The sequence below is a fragment of the Martes martes genome, assembly GCF_963455335.1.
Source record: "Martes martes genome assembly, chromosome: 4".
NCBI classification, from domain to species: Eukaryota; Metazoa; Chordata; class Mammalia; order Carnivora; family Mustelidae; genus Martes; species Martes martes.
This window is the reverse complement of record NC_137891.1, coordinates 63,722,203-63,741,304: the sequence shown is the minus strand read 5'-3', so window position 1 is coordinate 63,741,304 and position 19,102 is coordinate 63,722,203. Positions and strand designations below refer to the sequence as shown.

General features: G+C 36.1%; 1 protein-coding gene across 2 annotated transcripts in view; it reads left to right on the top strand.

The window, feature by feature from the left end:
- LOC308341017 (phosphatidylinositol 3,4,5-trisphosphate-dependent Rac exchanger 2 protein) overlaps nt 1-19,102 on the top strand; it is a gene marked incomplete at its 5' end in the record, with an annotated part of 290,021 nt that overhangs the window by 204,880 nt on the left and 66,039 nt on the right. For both annotated transcript variants that reach the window (XM_080800603.1, XM_080800602.1), the window contains 2 exons: nt 1,314-1,457; nt 9,625-9,739. In XM_080800603.1, coding sequence (XP_080656729.1) covers nt 1,314-1,457; nt 9,625-9,739 — 259 coding nt within the window. The remainder of the gene's footprint in view (nt 1-1,313; nt 1,458-9,624; nt 9,740-19,102) is intronic.

The following is a 19,102-nucleotide window of genomic DNA, read 5'->3' as shown; positions in this document are numbered from 1 at the left end:
ATTTTCCTTTCAAAAACATGATCCATTTGATAACAGAGATTGGCCACTTTGGTGTCAAAAAGTAAAGGAATGGAATTTTAAAAATTGAAATATAAATGAAAGATATTGCATGAAAAAGGAAACTAGAAGATACAAATACTTAGTTATGTACACATCAGGATTTTCTTCAGTGTCCATATCCTTTATCTTTATTATAGAGCCAGGGAAACATGGGATTTTCCCAATCATTAAAATCCAGTTAATTTCCAACTCTTCAACTGAGAAATGTGTTCTCTTTCCTAAACCCAAATCCTTCATACCTCCCTTAAAAATATAGAAACAAATATAAAATAAACATTATTATATGATGTAAAAAAAGACTTGTAGATGTTAATACAATACCTCTGCTATTGATAGACCTAATTAGCTACATTTAATAAGAAACCTGGAATCTCTGCTTATTAATGGTATTTAAACTTGAACTCTGCTTTTACAAATAATTTTATTTAAGAAGCAGGTTAGAACTAATAGATATTGAGTCAAGAACATGTATTAAATGTCTATTATATTTTTGCCTTAATTTTTAACTGGTTAATATAACTATTCTAGCTTTTTAGGAAGATTTTGCATTCTTTTTTTAGTGAACTGGAAATTATTTGTCATGGATAAGTGACATAAAATGAAAAGGATTTGTGATAGCACTGTGAAATACTCCTACAGCATTGTAGCTTCTCGGGTTGGTTGCTTTTTGGGGTTTGGTTTTTTTGTTATTTTTTGTTTTTGGGTGATTAAATTTAGGATCTTTGTGAAAACAAGGAATTTCGACAGATAATTTCTAATGACTGTAGGGCATCAATGGAGGTAATACACTTTTGATCTGGTGCTCAGAGAATGGAACTTGGAAAACCCATGCTAATTTTGATAATGGTTGCTATGTACCCAATTTCTTGTATACTACTTAGGAATTGTACCCCAAGGACTCATTTTGACTAAAATATGAATGAGGCAGATGCCCTGGGAGATTCTGATTCCAAACCATGTGTAACTAAACTTCTCATTTAGTTAAGTGAGACATCTGGAGTGTCAAAGTATAACAAAGTTTCCTATTGTAGAATTTTATATACAGTACAGTAATAAATCTGTTTAGCTAATAGGAATCTGATTTAATACTTTTCCACTGAACAGAAAGTTTGCCTAAACTGAATGTGACATACATGGATACTTTTAATGTATTAGTTTCTAGTGATTTTCAAGATTTTTAAAAAAGTTAGCAAATATACTTTATAACATATCCTGATTTTTGGAAGTAATATAACATTTAATGTCATTTTTAGATATTCCTCTTACATATCAAGTGGAGGGAAGCCGGCAGGCTCTGAAGGTTTACTTCTACATTGATAGTTACCATTTTGAACAACTGCCTCAACGTTTGAAAAATGGAGGAGGGTTTAAAATTCATCCCGTTCTTTTTGCACAAGGTAACCTGTTTTCTTTTTTTACACGTGTACTTAAAGTATTTTATCTCTTGATTTTTTAAAAATACATGTAATTGTTATCATTGTGGGGATTTTTTTTCCATTAATTCAAAAATTCCTTTGTAGTATCTAGGTAATATATTTACTTCTGGGAATGTGTATTAAGAAAACAATAAGATAAGGTTTAAATGTTTATTAAGTAGGACTGTAACCGTATTTATAATGGGGAAACATGACCTGAGTGGTTGAAATAGTACAGATAAATTAATTTGGCTTAAAGAAATTATGGGACAGTCATTAAAATTATGTGGTTAAAGATATTTTACTAGATAGAAAAATTTTGACAATATACACATGCAGGTTACAAAAAAGAATTTCTGTTATAGATAATGCAATCCATTATCTTAAATATACTTAACGTACACAAAGTGTTTTGGGGATCATTTAGGTGATTAAATTGATGATTTTTTTATTGTTTGAGTTTTCCTGTATTATGCCATTTTTGGTTAGTAAAAATAGATTCCTTTTGTAAATAAAAAAATTTTGTTTTGGCAAATGAACAATTAATTTTAATGCAATAGATGAAACTGAGTTTAACATGGGTAGGAAGATTCTTGTGGTGAACTGGTTTCCAGGGGAAGGTCCTGGATCTTTTTTATTTCTGGGGTCACAAAAGCAGCTTCAAACTGATCGAAAGTCCAGATTATTCTAGTGTAGTTTCTTCTGGTCTATGATTTCTTTCTTTCTTTCTTTTTTTTAACTCTGCTGTGGTCACAAGATTATATCAATTTCTCTGAGCAATTCCACGGAGCATTTCATATTTTCTTCTGTGAAGTTTTCAAGAACTGCATTGGTTTTGCTGTGGAATTTTTATATTCTAATAAAAAATGAGAAGAGTAGAGGAATAAAATCAATCTCTGTAACTGAAGAACAGAGAGGCATATGAAATCAAAATCCACTGCCAAGCGAAAATTCTAAAAGATAAATTTCCCTTCCTTCGATTGCCATGGTTTAAAAACAATGACTACCTCAGATATTTGTAAGAATACATTTCAGGAGGAGAAAATGTCAGGTGCAGAGATCTTAGGACTTATTAGAAGTTATTTTCATTTTTCTTTGGAGGACTCTGGTAGGGTCCATATAGGTAATACAAGATTCTGTAAAGGAATGAAAAAAAAAAAGGAAACAGCAAAAATAGACCTTTGGAGCTATGTTAGGAGAACAGTTTAGCCTAAAATATGTTAAAAGTCATTACACAGAGAGATAGTTTTAGAAGACCGAGAAGGATGCTGGTCTGGAATGTTAACTTTTATAGGATTTAACCAGAGTTTACGGTTATTAAAGATTCTTCACTTCCTTTCCGTTATTCCCCTTTTTAAAAATTCTGTCTTTGAAATCATGACTGGGATGACAGATGGCATTCTGCATCTTTTCCAAAAAAATTATTACATTTGTGACACATCAGCCATAAATAGCTAAATATTCATACCCAGCAGCAAATGTTCATAGGAAAAGGAAGAGTATTTTCCAAATAACTTCTATGTTATAATTGTGGCTAAGGCTAATTTAAAAAAATCCCTAACTGTATATTATTTTGATGAATACAATATCAGTTTGTCAAATGTAAAGAAAAACTGTAGCTAACATTAGGTTTTAATAGTCACTCAGCAATAAAATGTGAAAAAGCCACAACAGAAAGATTTCCGCAGTTGAGGTCACAAAGAGGGAAAGAAGACTGGGAAACAGCTTGTCTCATTAGCACCGTGGCAGTGATAAGGCTGCTTCCGTAGAGGGGTTGTGGAAGTTCCTCTGCAGTCACCAGACTCCCAGGAGGATTCATTATTACTCATTCTTACTATTCTTCAGATTGAGAGAAGCCCAGAAAAGAGAGCCCTAGCTGGAGTAGAGATTACCATCTGGTAACTGAACATGGTGGTAAATGAAGAGACTCCAAATGCTGTCTATTCTGGAAATGAACGTTTACTCAAAGGGTTTCAGTTTTAGGCGTACATATGTACATGCATCTTTGCTGGCAAATTAAAAAAAAAAAAAAAAAAGAAAAGAAAATGAGATAAATTTGAAAGTCCCCTGGGAAAATTATTTATGCCAGCCCTTATAAAGTTGTTGGACCACATACTTAGAACAGGAAGCAAATACACTGCTTTCTTCCCATTTTTCTTGCCAGAATGGACCCATCCACATAGGAGGGTGTGGGAACTGGGGGGTGTGGAGGGGTGCCCCGCAGAGATGGCGCCAGCAGTGAGATCAGGAATCCTAGTGCCAGCGGCAAGTAGGTTACGCTTTAGGAAACATGTGTCTCTGAAGGCCAGGCCTACAGGAGAGCAGGAATCTAGGCAAACAGAACAAGAACAGATTGATGAGGTAAAAATCACAGAAGCAGGCAGACAGGAAAGTCAGCACAGAGCATGACCATAATGCTAGAATGTGAAGATCACATGAGAGCAGTCTCTGTCAGTGCTTGCTACAGGTCGGGAAATTAACCTCATTGGGATCCCCAAGCCCTTGGTGAGATAAAGCAGGTCAGTATAAACTGTGAAAATGGGAGTAAGGAGGATAGATACTCTGAGTCTTTTCCTCCACCCACTCCCCATGGACTCGTTTTCAGGCTGTCTCAGTGGTTCTCAATACTGGCTGCACATTAATCATCTTGGGGGAGGTCTTAGAAAATACCCATACTTGGTCACAAACCAAACTGATTAGGTCAGAATCTCTAGGACATAAGGCCCAGAAACCAGTATATTTTAGAAGTTTTGCAGGTGACGCTAACATCCACCAGCAGTGAGAAAGCACAGGTCAGTGTGGATTAGGAAACACTGTGCAATTATACAGTTAATCTTGCTTAATTAGATTAATCCACTGCACAAAAGCTTGACACTTGTAGATTTGGAGCAGCCAGGGCAAGGGGGCTGGGTGTTTTCGCTTTGACCTCATTAGGTCATTAGGATGCTGGCTGCCCCTAGGAGATGTGATTTGGGTGGGACAGTTTTCTTCAGCAAAGACTGAAGATGCCCAAAAGCACTGACAGCTGAGAGATATCTTCTGGGAATCCTAACAGCTGGACAATAAGCCCTCCTTTCTGGAAGGAGATCCAAACTGGCAACCTGCCATGGTCCACACCTTGTAACTTTAGATCCATTCGAGTCAAGACTAGAAGCATCTCCTTCATGAATCTGATGGCTCCCTTCCTGGGGAGGTCATCTAGAAGAAGCAGGGTAAGGGGCCAAGTCATAGCCCGTGCTGCCACACATCTTCCCTCTTCTGTATTTGTTGTAAATCAGCCTTGCTCTCAGCCTGAACCTTCCGGTCTCAGTGGCATGACTAAAACCTACATCCCCAAGGAGCCTGATCCCCCTGTTTATTCTGCCCTTCTCAAGACAGGGTTGCTGCTTTGTCCATTTACCATCAAATCTGGAAAAGGAAGTACCAAGAGGAACCTGAGTGGATTCACTGCATGTCCAACCCGTTCCTTCCTGCCCTCATTATGTAACAATAGTCCTACTTCCTTATGATGACCGGGGTCCACTAGCCTTGCCAAGACGGTGATTACCCTCCTTAAGTGCCTTGGCACAGGGGCCTCCAGTGCCCCCATGGCAACGATAGCTTACGTTCAGAGGGACCCCTGCCTCGTCTCCTAGGGAAAGTGTGCCTCTTTGGTGATCAGTACCCTTTAAACCCATAGAGCCAGAGTTTCAGGGATGGAAAGCACACATCCCCAAGTGAGGCACTGGGACTGATATTGTTTTAGGTTCTTAGAGCTGCCGTAACCAACTACCACAAACTGGGTGGCTTAAAACAACAGAAATGTATCCTATCATCATTCTGGAGGCTAAAAATCTGAAATCAAGATGCCCAAAGGCCCTGTGCTCCCTTGGAAGGCTCTAAGGAGGAATCCTTCCTTACCTTCTAGCTGCTGGTGCTTTCCTGTAGTCCTTGGCATTCCTTGGCTTGTGACAACGTAATTATAGTCTCTGCTTCTGTCTTCACATGACCTTCCTCCCTCTATGTGTCTGTCTCTGTATCTCTGTCCAGATTTCCCTCTTCTTAGGAGAACAGAAGTCCTTGGATTTGGGCCCACCCTACTCCAGTTTGACCTCATTTTAACTTGATGTCTCTGCAAAGACCCTATATAAAATCTGTGTCACATCTGCACCCACCCGAGGTTAGGACATTTGTTAGATCTTTTTGGAGGACGCAATTCAGTCCTCAACAGAGGTTAAGCAGGGACCTTTCTGGCTTCCATCCTTGGTTCCTGGACCCATGTATTCTACCCATTAGGGATGTGGCATCATTAAAGGTCTTTGATTTTAGTTGTACTATTTCCTCAAATATGGCACCCCTTCTTTGTAAAGTATTGTTAAGCACCTGTTCCCTGGGTCTCTTATGGTGGTTTTCCTTACACTAACTAGGACATGCAATGCTGTTCCACAATGCTTTGTCCACAAACACACTTTTGTGTATATTTGTTTTTCAGCACTTATGAAAAAAGCTGGCACCACAGATGATAAATCCTAACTCTTGTCTTTTTATAAGCCGTCTTTTTATTTTCAGAGCATAATTAAAATTGACCAGAAACTTGAGCATTTTCTCTTCTATTATTTTTTACATTTTTTAAAAATCCCAGTATAGGGCATTTCCTCTTTTAAACAGAAGGGAACATTTTGTGATAAACATTGTCATTTTCTAAGGTTCCTTCATTTGAGAATTTATTTTTCATTTCGAGTTTTTGCAAAACTCTAGGTCCTTTAAAAGATGAATCCCTTGGTTTTCCCATGGGGTTTTATACAGTATTTGAAATTGAAGCATTAAATAGCTTTTTAAAAAAGAAGGAACAGTTCCCAGAATTGAGATTTCCTAAATGTTAGCATCAGTCTACGAACACATGAACCCACCCCTCTTCAAAAGGCAGAACAACCTTTCCCACATACTGGTCATGTTGGGATTGATAAAGCTTGTTTTCGTCACAGAAATTATGACCAGTTCTGAATTCTGACCAGTCGTGACCAGTGCAGACGTCTTGTTTTATTTAACCATTTAAGTTTCGCCATGCTATCAGTAAAGAGTGTTAGTTGATTGAAACTCCTCCTAAAATTATTCTTCAGATATTCTATATTTTTTCTGATCAATCCCTTTCTTGGAAAAACCTTGAAATGGTATTTTGATTGAGAGGAAATGCAACTCATTTTCAGTCTTGGAATAATTTAACCTTTCCTTTCCTCTAATAGTCATTGTTTTGTTTTTTTTCACTGATTACCTACATTTGTTAGGGTGATTTATTCCCTCAAATTCAAAAGTGGTAGAAAGAAAACAAGCAAAGAGATTCGTTGTATTTTCAATATTGCTTTTAATTAAATGCTATTAAATATAATGTCAATACTGCTTTTATCTGGATAAAGATATTATCTGGATGATAATATCTATCATTTGGATGATATTATCTGGATGAGAAATAAGGAAACTAGACAAGAACATGCTGAGAGCCAAACTTGGAAATTTGGACATTATTATATATTTTAACACTATTATCTATTATCTGGGTGAGATAATATTATCTGGATGAGAAATAAGGAAACTAGGCAAGAACATGCTGAGAGCCAAACTTGGAAATTTGGACATTATATATTTTAACCTACTTTCACTAAGTATAGTAATTGAATTTGGTGAAATATTATCCCACTTTCTAAGATCAGGAATGTTGTTCTCCTTCCTCTTCTTTGCCACACAGTTTACTTTTAAATATAGAACTCATCTTTCATGTTTTTGTTCATTTCCTCACAACCCAACACGTGCACCATAACATTTTGCTGATTGTTAGACATTTTCCCCATTTAAAAAAAAAATTCTACGTAATTTGTATTTTAATTGTTGTTCGTTTGGAAATATTGTCAAGGAATGTCATAAAAATGTCAGTTTGTTTTTGTATGGCAACAAGCTTTTAGAGCAGGACTGGATATTCTGACCAAAACTGAGTCAACAAGACTTTTTATAAAAATTAGACCCCAGGTGTTTTCCTGTCTGTCCCCACCCCAATCCCCACCCCACCCCTCACCCCGGATTTCCCTGTAGCTCCTTCCTGGTATTTATCTGGTCTTTATGATTTTAAATTACAAACTGAAGTGTCTTTGCATGGACCCTCCTCTTTAGTTCCCAGAACTTCCTGTTTGGCTAAACACACTTACGCATAATCTTTATCTCCTGGAAATTGAATTAGATAATGCCTGTAGGGCATTGGGCATGTATGAAACACACTCAATAAATGGAACGAATAGTCATGGGTCTCTTAATGCTGTTATTTGATTTAATTATTTCCCAAGAATCATAATTAGTAGGTACTCTTATTTTCCATTTCACAAATGAGGAACCTGAGGATCCTGGATTTTGATTAACATGCCTAAGGAGTGGAAGTGGTGGTTTTACTCCAATGCGAGGACTTTCATTATTAGCTTAACAACTAGTAAGAGGAATTCACATTGAAGGATGACTATCGATACACTGTATCCTCTGAATATTTGCCGCTCACAAATAACAGCTCATTAAGGGAAGTGAATGTAGCATTTATTTGAGGATTGTTTTATCAGGAAGAATTCCTTTTGTTTCTTGTATGTATTCAGGACCAGAAGCTTGCTGAACCAGTTGCAAATATTCTAATTAATGCAGAAGTCATAAGGAATAAACAGACAATCCTTGAAACAAGCCCACAAATTTGATATCATGTACTGAAGTAGATGTAGTAAGCATCTCTCTAATTTTCCATAATGGTTTTCTCAATTATAAGCCAATGCCATTTTTTTATTTCAAACTGAGCAATACTCTAAAAGGTTGTTTGTTTCTTCAGTGCTATAGAAAGCTGACTAGTTAAGAAAACAGCACAAAAAATATTAGTAATGAGCTTGTGATAAGCACTGGGTGCTTTTATGTAAGTGATGAATCACCAAATTCTACTCCTGAAACCACTATATGTTAACCAACTGGAATTTAAATAAAAACTGGAAATAATAAAAAAATTAGCAATGACTTTTCTATTGTTGCCCCTAAAATGGTGACGTTTCTGTCAATTTGAAGAAACTTACTAGTTTAGAAGCTATTGCATTTAGTAGTTTTGAAACAAGATTAATTTTTTTTTATCAATTTTGAAATAGTCTGCTGAAAACTGACACTTATTAGTGGTAATAATTTCAAGGGAAAATAATTCACATTTTCAAATAGGCTTCATTGCCATACCTGTTGCTGGCAACCTCTCCATAAGAGATCTTGTATTTCTAGGTATTTCCATGTAATTCATTTCCTCTCCAAAAGGTTAAAAGTACCATCACATAAAGTTTGAAGGAAAAAGAAATACTTAACCAAAGATGTTAGTTAAGAAGGAAATCCATTTCAATCAAAAGATGTTTAAAATTAATGGGAAGTGATGTATATGTTTATACTTACTTATTTTCAACTTAATCAGGAATTATAATAAGGGTAATATTCTAAGATTATACTTTAAATTTATTGCACTCATATTTCATAATTTAACTGCGGCTACAAGGGAATGTATGTATACATGGAAAGCAGCAATTTCAACTTTTTTATTCTTATGTATATGTATATGGAAGGAGTTCTTCCTCCCATATGTATGTATGTATATATGTAATATATGTATGTATGTGTGTGTATATATACATTAAAAATAGAAGACAGTTTATTATTTTTTTTAAGATTTTATTTATTTATTTGACAGACAGATCACAGGCAGGCAGAGAGGCAGGCGGGGGTCGGGAGGGGAGGCAGGCAGAGAGAGAAGGGGGAAGCAGGCTCCCTGCTGAACAGAGAGCCCGATGCGGGGCTCGATCCCAGGACCCTGGGATCATAACCTGAGCCGAAGGCAGGGGCTTTAGCCCACTGAGCCACCCAGGCGCCCCCAAAATAGAAGAGAGTTTAAATTAGAAATTACCTTTGCCTACTTAGATATAATCACCAAATGTTTGATATTTATTTTGAGAACAGAGGAATGATTTTCATTTATTTCTGGACTGGTGAGAGATTGTTTCTTGCATGTGTGGTCATATTCAGTGTTTTAAATACATTTATTAATAATCAATAAGATTACACTAAATGTGGAGAAATTGAGTTACGAGACCATGTGAAAGAAAACATTTACTTCTTTACACAGCACTGGAAAGCATGGAAGGATATTATTATAGAGACAATGTTTCAGTGGAAGAATTTCAAGCCCAGATAAATGCAGCCTCATTGGAAAAAGTCAGACAATACAACCAAAAGCTCAGGTATGTAATTGTTCATTTTTTAAAAAAAAATAACCTTTTATATTTTGTCAGGGACAAGATGAATTATGTTTTTGATGTACTCATTATTAAATGATGGATGATGATTTTTTTTGATAGAAAGTGTTTTTATTTAGGGTTTAATACTTCAAATATTCTAATGAGTACACTTTTTAAAAATAAAATAGAAAAAATATTTGGGAATTTTTTGTGCTATTGTCTTAATTGCTGAAGAAGATCAAAAATTTAATATTTATTACACCATCTCCAGGAGTACAGAAAGCATGGATATTTTTTAGGTGTCCCAAGGTTATGATGGATTAAGGATAAATAAAATAGGTTCCTTTATGTGCCATTAAACACCTGGCACCTTGACATAGAGAGAAGAATATGGTTAACACAGAAGATATGACACAGCATGTACTTGGTATTGGAAAAATATCTACTTTCAAATACATACATTAATGTTTGGATTTTGCTGCTTTTCCTCTCTAAAGATAGTGTATTGGCAGAATGATCATGGCAGGGAAAAGTAACCACAGTAAGTGAAAGGGATTTGTGTTATAATTCAAAGTTTTAATTTTCAACAAGTTATTAGCATATATATCTCCCTCCTACCTTATGAATTAGTCTGTGAGCAGGTCATCTTTTTAAATTACTTACAGTTTATAGTTTCTATTTTTAAAAGAAAAATGTTCTCATTCTACCTTAAGCCTTAATAATTCAAAATTAACTATTGTGACATTTGTCAGTTTTGTCCACAATATGACTAAACTCTGAGTAAAATTAATTCCTAAAATTCCTGTATATGGGGAGGTGCTGGTTCTCATAGTTATGACCAATAGGCTTTCTTTCACTACAGATGCTTTGTCTTTCTCCTCCTGCCTCACACAAACCTGTCCCTTTTCCTTCATGCTTTATTCTGTTCCACCATTTTATCACTTGTGAAGCTCTCAGGCTCGAAGCCCCCAGTATCTTTTTGATTTCCTGTTTTCTCTTCCTCCTAAAATGTCGGTTGGAGATCCGATGAATCTGACTAAAATGTCTCTTGGACTGTGCCCATTTTATTACCTAGTCCAGATCAGTATTTCCCAAAGGTATATAATGTACTGACTTCTTTCACAGGGAAAAACAAAAAAGTTAATCTTGAATTCTTAGTGTATCCACTGACTAAAAAAGCTTAAGCCCAGTCTTGTGAAAATGTTCAGTTGAAGACCATCATCACAAAAGACAACCTTGGCTTTGTTAACTGATCAAATACATTCTTGGGCTACCTTTGAAATAAAGACACAAAATTAAAACATTTGTATAGAGCACATGGGCCCTGAGAACACATTCCCAGAGCCCAGTTTGACCATTGGTCTAAATGGTCAAAAAGTCTAGACCACTGCTGTCACATCCTAACCATCTCCTGTCAGTACCACCCAGTGTTGTTTTAAACTACTCAGGATTTTGCTTCCAGATAATAATTTTAAGTCATATCTTACTTATGTCACTCTCTGGCTCACAGGTTATGGTGATTTCTTATTGCCCCAAAAGGGAGTCAAAACCTTCTTAGCATGGCAGTCAGGATTTTTCAGGACTTGGGGCCAACTGGCTGGCTCAGTCTATTAAGCCTCTGATTTTTTATTTTAGTTCAGATCATGATTTCAGGGTCCTGGGTTGGGAACCCCCTCTCCCGTCCCTCCCTCATCACTCAGTGGGGAGTCTGCTTTCTCCCACTCCCTCTACCCCACTTCTCTCTGCTCACGCTCTCATGTGCACACCTGCACTCTCTCTGAAACAAATAAATAAATTACTCTTTAAAAAAAAAGAGAGATTTTTCATGACTTGATCTGCGATTTCTTTTCTCCACCTATGCTCCAGCCATGCTGTACTCTCATTTCCAGTCATGCACCACAGTTTCCTTGACTTTTCACTGTCCACCTAACATCCGTGTCCTTTCTCTCCAGTGGTTTATAAAAGTACTATTCATATGATTCAATGTCCAGCTCTAGCATAATCTTCTTCATAAAATATTTTTCTTTTACTATTGGGCTGGAATGTGATACAAGAAGCAAAATCTCCCCATATCAAGAATTTTAGGAATTAATTTATCTTCAGAGTTTACCCATACAGTGGACAAACCGAAAAATGTCACAATGGTACTTTTGAATTATTAAGGCTTAGGGTAGAACAAGAACATTTTTCTTTTAAAAATGAAAGCAATAATCTGTAAGTAATTTAAAAAGAATCCATTAGATTCTCTAGAAGTCCCCTAGAAGATTCTGATGTGTGACAAGAATTGCAAATCAGGGACGCCTGGGTGGCTCAGTTGGTTAAGCGGCTGCCTTTGGCTCAGGTCATGGTCCCAGCATCCTGGGATCGAGTCCCACATCGGGCTCCTTGCTCAGCGGGGAGCCTGCTTCTCCCTCTGCCCCTCTGTCTGCCTGTGCACTCGCTCTCTCTCTCTCTGATAAATAAATAAAATCTTTAAAAAAAAAAAAAAAAGAATTGCAAATCAATGCCCTAGATCCTGGAGCTCTCAAAGGATGATCCCCAGACTAGCAGGTAAATTCCATCTGCAAACTTCTTAAAAAAAAAAAAAAAAAAAAAAACAACTCTGGGGTGAGCCCAGCAATCTGTATTGTAACAAGCCTTCCCGGTGGTTCTCATGCGCGCTCAAATTTCAGAGCCACTGCACTAGGCTAAGTGAATGTCCAATCACTCTGCCAGTCTCTCATTTTTCTTCATTTATGGCTACTACAGAATTTAGCTTTTCTCCCTGATGATACAGTTATGTGTACCGATTTCTCATCTTCTTTATTCTATGATAAGCTCCTTAAGATGAGGGATACTTTAAAAAAAAAAAAAAAGAAGAGGAATACTTTTATCTTGGTGTTTCCTGTGGTGTCTATCAAAGTATTTTGCATAAGATGTTCTCCGAAATGTATAATCAATTGCATCAAATTATTTAGGTGTAACAGAAATGGGGATGTAACCTAGCATTCACACCCCTGGATATTTTTTAAAACAGAAATATAATAGATACTCATATATAACAGATACCTGATAAGATGTTTAAGATTCTTTATTAAGAAAAAACAGCATTATACTAATGCATGCTATCTTCTTCACATAAGAAAACATTTTAATGTATCTTTTCCAGAGAAATATTTTGAAAAGCACATAAACTCCTCAGTAAAAATTAGTATCCTTGTCAGTAATTAGCTGCTCTATATCCTACTTGTTGCATATTTAATTTCCTTTACACAGGAAGACAATTATTTTCCTCTTTACTTCCAGTAATGCCTTCTCTTCCTGCTTACTTCTTGAATAAGGGTGTTAATTTCTTCCGTAATTTTTCCTGTTACTGTGTAACCACAAATATTCTGAAACTGCTTTTAGGCCATCTGTTCTTGGTCTGAGGGGCTACAGGCCAACAGTGACCATTTCTTTAAAGGGCCTTTTACAAATATCCATTGTGGAAAAATAGCTCTCAGGTGTCTCTAGCTCCTCATATCCCAGAGTTTGTGTTTTGTTTTTTTTTTTTTAACACTTTCACAGAAAACCACTTCATTCTGGATGTTAATTTATTTGCTAATTAGACCTCAGAAGAGGCCTTCTTAGCCGTTCAGCCTTATAAGAGACTAAAAAACATAAATAAATGAACTAATGTTTTAATAGAAAACATTCTTTAGATTACAAATTTCAGAAACCAAACTCAAAGCATATATAACAGGTATATCCCGGGGTGTGTCTGCATTAGGCAAAGTTGGATCCGAGAGTATGGTCGTCAAGAATCCCTTTCTTTCCCTGTCTCTTGGTACTTCTTTCTCTCTGTGGGATTCATTTTCAGGCAAGGTTGTTCACATTTGAGTAAAGATGGTCAGTGAAGACCAGTGTTGGATTCAAAGAAGAGAAAGTGTCTACCCCCATTAGCCCTCCATGGAGAGTTCCAGCAAAAGACCTGAGGAGACACTCATTAGCCTGATCCAAGTCATCTGCCCATTCTTGGGTAGGCTTAGCACCACAGATCAGTGGGCTATCACAAAAAGTGCAAAGTAAGGATGCTGGACAAGAGGGAACAATGGATTCCATTCTAGTTATAGAGATTTCTCCAGAACAGAAATAGTTGGAAATAATTTGCTACTTAAAAGATGATGACAGTTATAATATCTATCAGTTTTTAAGAACATATCGAGTCAGTCATAATAATAGGTGAGTAATCTGGATTATTTAACAAACCAGTGAGTTTCATATTATCATCTCCACTTGAAGAGAAACTTACACAAATTTACCCAGATAATAAGTAGTAAAACCAGGATTTAAATTACAGACTTTTTTCTCTTTAGAGTCTATACTTTTTGTACTATGTTAGGCCATCTTAGTTACTGGAGTGAAGAGAATATACTGAAAATACATTATCTGTTACTAAAATGTCAGATACTGCCAAGTGCTCCCAATTGCCCTGATTTTGGACCATCAGTTATTCATTGATTCAGTGTGCTCATGAATTTTCCATTTCTATGAAATTAAGAAAAACAGGGAAAGAACAAATAAATAAATCTATAAACAAATTATTGTAGATGGTGAAAAGTGCAATGAAGAAAAACTAAAACAAGTTATCATACCAGTAGACTGGTTATTTAGAGGAGGTGGTTAGCAATGACTTAATTATTAAGTGGTATTTGGAGAAAAGACTGAATCAAAAGGAGACAGCCTTGCCAAAATTGGGGGGAAGTTCTTTCCCAAAACAGTGAACTGATGTACATAAATCACGAGAATAAGCTTATCATTTTTAAGGAAGACGAAGAAGGCCAAGAGGATTCTAGACATTAAGGATAATGCATGTTGAGAGATATTTGTAGAGACTTGGTTATGTAGGGCTGTAGGTCATTATAGGTGGTATAGATTTTATTATAAGTACAATCCAGAAGCTATTGGAAAGTTTTTGTTTAATTATTGTCCATTTGTATCTTATACATTCCATTTGTATCTTCTACTGCAAATAACATCCAAAATGGCTAAAGTTTTCATTAAATGAGCTGAGACCAGCTGGCTAGTCTGAAAACTCCTTTTCCAGTCTCTGTGGAAATACAGACCATGCAGTACACCTGGGGAGTCTTTGCCATATGCATCATAGTCCTGACATTGGTTGCCTGAAGACACTCTGGTTTAGCTGTTATCCCCAATGAACGAGTTTCAGCCAGCAGAAATGTTTAACAGCTCTGTCTAAAATATACCATCCTATGCCAAATCAGACAAAGTTCTTGGTTATTAAGAAATAATACCATGTAAGGGTCTCCCTGATGTCTTCTATGCTTCCTCAAACCCAGTGAGGCAACTGATGAAATGGGAGAAGGTATTTGCAAATGACATATCTGATAAAATGTTAGTATTAGAACTTAGAAACTCAACACCCCCCCCCAAAAACACAACCAAATAATCCAATCAAGAAATGGGCAGAAGACATGAATAGACATTTCTCCAAAGAAGACATAGAGATGGTTAATAGACACATGAGAAGATGCTCAGCATCACTTATCAGGGAAATACAAATCAAAACTACAATGAGATATCACCTCTCTCCAGTCAGAATGGCTAAAATTAACAACACAGAAAACAAGATATTGGCAAGGATGTGGAGAAAGGGGAACCTCTTACATTCTTGGTAGGAATGCAAAACTGGTGCAGCTTCTCTGGAAAAAAGTATGACAGTTCCTCAAAAAGTTGAAAATAGAACTATGTTATGATGCAGCAATTGCATTACTAAGTATTTACCCAAAAGAAACAAAAATATTTATTCAAAGGGATACATGCACTCTAATGTGTATTGCACCATTATCAACAATAGCCAAATTATGGAAAGAGCCCAAATGTCCATTGACCAATGAATAGATAAAGATGTGGTATATATATTCAATGGAATATTACTCAGCCGTTTAAAAAAAGAATGAACTCTTGCCATTTGCAATGATGTGGTTGGAGCTAGAGAGTATTATGCTAAGCGAAATAAGTCAGTCAAAAAAGATAACTGCCATATGATTTCACTTACATGTGGAATTTAAGAAACAAAACAAATGATCATAGCAGGGAAAAAAAGAGGCAAACCAAGAAACAGGCTCTTAACTCTGGAGAACAAACTGATGGTTACTGCGAGGAAGGTGGGCAGGGGAATGGGTTAAGGTTATGGGCTTTAAGGAAAGCATTTGTGATGAGCACTGGGTATTACATGTAAGTGATGAATCACTAAATTCTATACTTGAAATTAGTATTACACTGTATGTTAATTAACTGGAACGTAAATAAAAATTTGGAGAAGGAAAAAAAAGTAATAGCTTGTCAAGTGTTTAACTCAGAAATTCCAATCTAGAAATTTAGGAGGAGGGGCATTCTTATTCCCTACCTTCACCATCCTCATGCAATTTTATTCTCTATCTTCTACCTCAGGCTTTCCTTTTTATTCCCTCTGGCCATGAGCCATCTTTCCCATTAGCATCATTTTTTCCTGCCCTACATGGTTGTAATTTATCATTACCACACCCTTCGATTTTAATGTATCCTGCTTATTGGCAAAAAATAACACTGCATGGTGATCAGTGAGACAAAATGTAATGTAAATGGGAACAGTATCCTGTGTATTAAAATACTCCTTTCAGTTTGAGGGGTCTAGATGGTTATTTTTTAAATATTATTTTCAGTATAAAGTCAACGGTAAAATGTAACAGAAAAATTAAAAGGAAGCAAGTTGTATATTAGGTATTGAGATCATTTATTATTTTTGTGAAGTGATAACTTCATACTGAATTTTTTAGGGTTTATAATTTTGGATATCTAAATATAAATTCATATCTTTACAGAAATAAGCCAATAAAATATTCAAAGCATATATTCTCTTAAGGTATACCCTTGTGGATACAGAATTTTTTTTAAAGAAAGTTTTTTAAAAGCCAAAATGTACTTTATATAACAAGCAGAAGGAAGATGGAAATCTTATCTTTGTTAACAAGAAATGCTATACAGATACCAATCTCAGAGGCATATATTTTGAACGATTTTTTCAACTGAGAAATGTCTGGCCAGAAGTATGCCTGTGTTTGGGTATTCCCATGATAGCACCTCCATGAAATGTGTCATCTCTTTCTACTTCTGAGGAAGAGAAATGTCAGTGACTGTGTTCTCCTGGCATAAGATAGATATCAAGGGTGGCATGGACTTACTGCCATTTTTTGTCTTTAAGTACAGCTATCAAACAGCAGGAGAAAATAAAGAACACCAGGACCTGAGCCTTTGCACCTGTCTCCTCTCGTGAGATCATACCCCCATTCCTTTTTCTGTCTTCCCCCGGAGTCTTCAGTCCATAAAATACTCTTTTCTAGTCCTTACTTGGATGGCAAACAGTATGTCCAACCTTGAAATGGTGTATTTTGGTTGCTCTATTGATGAGGAACTGTGAAAGCTACCTTAAATCAACAAGAGTATGGATTTAATGAAATCTGAGAGAGAGAGACAATAAGAGAGGGAGAAGGAGATAGAACGAGACAGAGAGAACATTAAATAGAATATAAACAATGCCTTTGTCCTCCGATTGTTTTCTTTATAAAGATGCAGCTTTTTGAGTTATTAAGTGATGTGATTTTTTTTTAATTAACTGGAAACATTCCAGATGCATATTTGTCTCCTCTGTAGCAGTTTTATGTTTGTTTCTCATTCTGTCCTTCAGCCGAGTTTCATTTTTTTTTTAATATTTTAAGATGCATCCATATTTCTGTTTCTGTAAGACAAGCTGTAAACTCAGCGTGTATATTCAGTCTCTTTCTGTTTTCAAACCTGGAACACAGAGTTTCCAGGTTGTAAATTTTGTTTTATATTAGAAGTGATTCTTCAATAGCAAGAGAAAAACATCTAAGTCTACAAAAAACTTGAATTCATTTATAAGGCTTAAAAGTTTCTAGAATCCTTTTCTATATATGAATTATATAAAGGATTTAACATTTACAGAATATAAGTTATACTTAAGTGCCAAATTCTCACACAGTGTAAATCTAAAGGAACTGCTGGATACTGATATTTATTCACTCTGAGAAACAAACTGAGGGTTTTGGTGGGGAGCGGATGGGGGGTAGGTAATACCTACCTGGTGGTGGGTATTATGGAGGGCACGTATTGCATGGAGCACTGGGTGTGATGCATCAACAATGAATCTTGGAACACTGGAAAAATAAAATAAAGTTTAAATTAAAAAAAGAAAAAAGAAATAAACCCTGCATGCTCGCCAGACACCAGGGATCGCGCTTCACATTGGGGCCATTACAGTACACAAGATGATGCTGTCACACAGGAAAATTTTGCCTGTGGGTTATGGTAAATATTAAACAAAATTTTTACTAATAATTTACAGCAATATGTGAAAAATGTATGTAGAGAATGTGTAAGGTACTATGTAGGTGTGTAAGAAGGGAATCAATCTTAATTGGGGGTGAAATGGGAAGGTTTTGGGAATGAATGCTTTGAGGAAGTGACATTTATGCAGAGATTGAAGGAGATGGGCTTGCATGGGCTTGCAGTGTTTAAGGGACAGGGAATGGGAGATAAAGGTGTGCAGAAGGGGTATTTCCTAGCAGAGGGAAGAGCATGTGTAAAAATCCTAAAGGGGGAAGGAGAAATTATAAAGTGTGTGTTGACTAGAATTCAAGAGGAAGAGGGGCGTGAGACAGATGTGTGAACAGAATCCCTCCCATACTTCCTTCACTAACAGTTCTTCCTCAATTTCTTTTAAGCCAGCTGTCGCCCAGGGCATGCTTCAGCTCTTTCCATGTGCTGAAAGAGTATAATTATTTAAGATCCATCTCAAATTTATCTTCCTGCAGGAAGCCTTCAGTTATAGCCTCAGCTGAAATTAATCACTTTCTTTTTTAAGACTTAATTATTTCTTTGATTTCATTTGTTTTATTTGGACTTGTTATTTACCTGTCTTGCTCAGTACATATGAGGGCAACCAGACCCTAGTTCTCCACTGTGCTTAGTACGTATTAAGTACCATAAAAATAGTTGAATTGAATTGGAAATCAGGTTAATTGCAATGTAATGGTTCTTCTATTTTTGTGCTATTAGCATTTTATTGAATTTATTCCAGTATCCAGTCTACTTCTTTTTATATCCAGAAGATTAAGTGCTATTTGAAGGGTACAGATGCTGACTCTGTTGTATACCCCTCTCTCAAGAAAATTATCAGTGTAGCCAAGGTTCATAAATTTCACATGGGAAAAGATCCAATAAAGTTGAAATTATAATGATACTTTCAGAACAACATATCTCTTCTTTATTTGAGAAATACTGTAATTCTATTAGACGTTGCCACCATTGCTTTCTGAGATTGAGATG